Here is a 3,910-nt window from a genome sequence, read left to right as displayed (position 1 = left end):
TAGCGTGTTTCGAGTAGGTTTTTCACTTCTAGAACCATATACACTGCTGGCATCGTAATCATTTATCCGTGTGGTAAAATATTGCTCGCGGTATAGGGGAAGGCGGGGCAGTACCGTACGGTTAAGCTTCCATGGCTTATGAATCATGTAATTTTTAACGAAATTAAATTTTTTAAACTGGTATATATAGAAAAACTTATGGTCTATAACTTTTATTCGAAACTTTTTTGTATTTTTTTTTTTTTAATTTGTTTAATTTGCGTTTTACTTTTTTTGGGAAAAATACGGATTTACCCCAGGTGCGGGGTAAATCCGTATGTACCCTGGGGCAAAATCGTATGAGGATAATTTTTATACCAAAACACAGTTCATTATATTTATTGGTAAATTATTAATTGGTATTGGTCTTTTATTTAATTCATTTATAAAGTTTAACTAAAATTAGGCAGTAGGTAGTAAGCTATGTATGATTTCATTTTCATTAATTAAAAATGTACCTAAACATTGTTTTCAATTCTTCAAAATGTCAACAAATTAATAACACAATACAATATGCGATAAAACCTGCTCCCATTGGCAGTAGTACAACAAATACAACTTACCTAAGTACCTATAAAGTTATTAAAATAAAACAAAATCTTCTTTTAATATAAGAAATAAAAATGACCACACAAAATTACTTTTTAATAAAAATAATAACAAAATTTAATATGATAAATTTTTTTGGCAATTCTAGCTAGAACATAAACAGTATATTATAATCATAAAAATAAAACAAAACCTTATTTTTTTATAAGAAATATAAATTATTATACCAAAATAACTTTTTGATAAATTTTCCAAAAAAAATAATAATGAAACTTAACATTATGCCTGCCTAGCACATAAATATAGTAGGTAAACATAAAATAATATGTAAATATTAAAAAAACAAAAACTTTTTATAACTTTTTCAAAAAAAATAATAACAAAACTTAACATTATGCCTGCCTAGCATATAAATATAGTAAACAATATGTAATATTAAAATAAAACAAAACCTTTTTTTCTTATAAGAAATAAAAATTACCTTAATCAATAATGTTTTACTTATTTTTTTTTTATACAAAGATCACAAATGTAGGTCTTCCAGTTATCAACTCCTCCACAAAGCTCATGACACCATCTACAGCAATTTATACATTTAACCCATTTCTCTCCCTTTGAGTCTTCTTTGTATGGCATACTACAATATATACACTCTTCGTCGGCACTGTCATCATCATCAGTTGAAACACATAGCTTTTTGAGGTGAATTTCTTCTTCATCTGTAGAAGTGAATAATCTTTTTTTAATATTATTTTTCTTTTGTTTTTTCTTTGGCAGTGGTTTGCTGTTTTCTTTAGCTTCTTGGAGTTCTTTTTTGTATGGACTTTCAGTGATAATTGCTGTCTTTCCTCTTCTTCTTGATGATCTGTTAATATTTTGAGCTTTTGGTATTGGCAAAATAATTTCTGGAGATATAGTAAAAATCTGTTTTTCATTTGAAGAAAAAGTTGCATGTGGTGTTTCTAATACCAAACTTTGAGACAATAAAGATGAAACAGCTGCATTTTGAACATTATCTGCAGGTTGTTCAGTATTCAATGTATTAGCAGAGGAACTAGGTTGGGGAGTAGAATATAATGCAAGAGCACTATTATTATCAGCTGAACAACAAGGTTGTGTTTGGGTATCTAATGACATTTCAATATTATTGGTAGTTTCAGCTGGAGCAAAGTCATAATTGTCAAATATGTCTGAATTAAATGGAGCTATACCAGTTTTTCTAAAACCAGAAATTGCATTTTTAGGAGTTGCTGCTTTTAGATATGCCTCACGAAAAATTTTAGAAATGTGGCGAAGACCAACAACTTGGCCTGGGTGGTTAAGTAACCACAAATCTAACTCTTGGCTATAGTATGTACTGAGTGGACCCATAAAGTTCACATCTAACGGTTGTAATTTGTGAGTTGTATGGGGAGGAAAACAAATGATAACTATATTATTTTTGCGGGCTACATCTATAACTTCAAGGTTTTTAACATGAGTAACATGACCGTCTAAAAGCAATAAAATAGGGTTTTCTTTTGTGGGATGTGTATGCTTAATAAAATGATGAAGCCACTGCACAAATATTTCGGATTGCATCCACCCTGATGGATGACAAACAACCAATGATCCAGGTGGTGCTTCTTCTTCAAAATCTGGATTTAATCTGACTCTAGGGAATATTAATAATGGGGGAATATATGAACCCGATGCTGAAAAACAAATTGTCACTGTAACATTTTGACCTCTTTCAGCTGATGACAGTTTGCCAACTTGTCTTCGTCCCTTTTGGGAAATTATTTTGGCTCTACTTTTGGCTACATTTGACAATCCACTTTCATCAACATTAAAAATTTGTTCTGGCTTAAAGTGATGAGTCTCATAACATTTTTTTAACAAATCATAAAAACTATTCACCACCGGTCGATTGAAGCCCATAGCTCTCACAGCTGAAGTTGGTTCTGGGATCCGTACTGACAACTCTGGGTGCCTTAATAAAAAGCCTTTTAACCAATCTTGACCTACATAAAAAAAATTAAAAGATAATATAACAATAAACTTTAAAATATATAAATAAAAATAATCATTGCTTAATTCACCTGCTAAACCATTTGTTTTATTAAAATTATGAGCAATATTGTTTCTTTCGGCAAGTTCAAAGGCCAGTTTTCTAAAATGATTTTGTGTTAAGCCAAACAAACGACTTTCCATGTCTTTTAAATATTGTACAAGAACATTTTCTTGTTCGATTGAAAATACTTTTTGATAATGTCCCAAAGCTATAACAATAAAAAATTATACTTTTAATTGAAAACAATTATTTCAGCACATAATTGACAAGTTTACAATAAGCACCCCCTTATAACTAAATAATATGTTATCTAATATCAGTAGAAAAAAATTGGTTTTCTTAATAAGAAATTTTCTGTAATAATACCTATATCAAACTAATTACCATAATATTGTGTAATCATTAAATATACCTTTTAATCCACACTGTTGTACATTTAATTTTCCTTTTTTAACTTTATTGACTCGATCCTGTAACGTTGAACGAGGAACTTCATACCGAATAGACGCAGCATCATAAGTCAAACTTCTTTCCACCACAGCTAATACAGCCATTTTCATATCATCTTCCAACCATGATTGTCTGTTTGATTTGCGAATATAATTACGAACCATACTAAGAAAAATAAAACAATTCAATAGGTACTAATAAATTGTTTAAATTCAACCATAGCAATTGTCAAAATATCAACGTAGTAAAACCGTACAGTGTATAACCATACGATTTTGCCCCATACGATTTTGCCCCACAAGACTATTAAAAGTTTTCGAGCTTTATATCAAACATTAAATTAATAAATGAATGCATTTATACAACAAACGTAAATTACACTTCATTAGCTATTGAATAATAAATATGACATACCTGAACAATTTTTTCGCATATAAAAATTCACTCTTTGAAATGTTGATAATATTTTAGTAATTGAAAGTAAAAACATAAAACGTATTTATTTTAAAAACGTGATATCAAAACACGTGCACTATCATATTCAATAGATAAGCAAACAAAACGTTTCAAATCGGTGTATTCAGTTTTCCTCCATGATAACAATTATTGATAACATTTCGATAATACGATTTTGCCCCGCATACGGTAATACCCCGTCTTCCCCTACCTTACCTATTATGTACAATATAATATAACGTCTGTATACATAATATAACATTGTAACATATATATATGGGTTTACGCGTTTTTTAAAAGGAACGCTGTGCTGTGCACACACTGCAGCGCACTTGAATGATTAATTATTGTTTAATAACTTTC

At 29.6% G+C, this 3,910-nt stretch overlaps 1 protein-coding gene across 1 annotated transcript; it reads right to left on the bottom strand.

Moving 5' to 3' along the window:
• Nucleotides 1–322: 322 nt before the first annotated feature.
• On the bottom strand, nt 323–3,652 carry LOC111030969 (tigger transposable element-derived protein 6-like). Its single transcript, XM_022310722.1, has 4 exons — nt 3,506–3,652; nt 3,054–3,256; nt 2,670–2,849; nt 323–2,591 (listed from the first exon to the last, which is right to left on the bottom strand). The coding sequence occupies exons 2-4, from the start codon at nt 3,253–3,255 to the stop codon at nt 1,090–1,092; spliced, it is 1,884 nt and encodes a 627-aa protein (XP_022166414.1). The 5' UTR covers nt 3,256; nt 3,506–3,652; the 3' UTR covers nt 323–1,089.
• Between the last annotated feature and the right edge of the window lie 258 nt (nt 3,653–3,910).

The sequence above is a fragment of the Myzus persicae genome, unplaced genomic scaffold (genome assembly GCF_001856785.1).
Source record: "Myzus persicae strain clone G006 unplaced genomic scaffold, MPER_G0061.0, whole genome shotgun sequence".
NCBI lineage: Eukaryota > Metazoa > Arthropoda > Insecta > Hemiptera > Aphididae > Myzus > Myzus persicae.
This window is presented reverse-complemented; position numbering and strand designations above follow the sequence as displayed.

Bases quoted from the DNA above. Each gene is read 5' to 3' on its own strand.
- LOC111030969 (XM_022310722.1), bottom strand. From the start codon at position 3,255: ATGGTTCGTAATTATATTCGCAAATCAAACAGACAATCATGGTTGGAA. The intron at 2,850-3,053 runs GTATATTTAATG...TTATTGTTATAG, and splicing joins ACAACAGTGTGGATTAAAAG to CTTTGGGACATTATCAAAAA. The intron at 2,592-2,669 runs GTGAATTAAGCA...TTTTTTATGTAG, and splicing joins TAAAACAAATGGTTTAGCAG to GTCAAGATTGGTTAAAAGGC.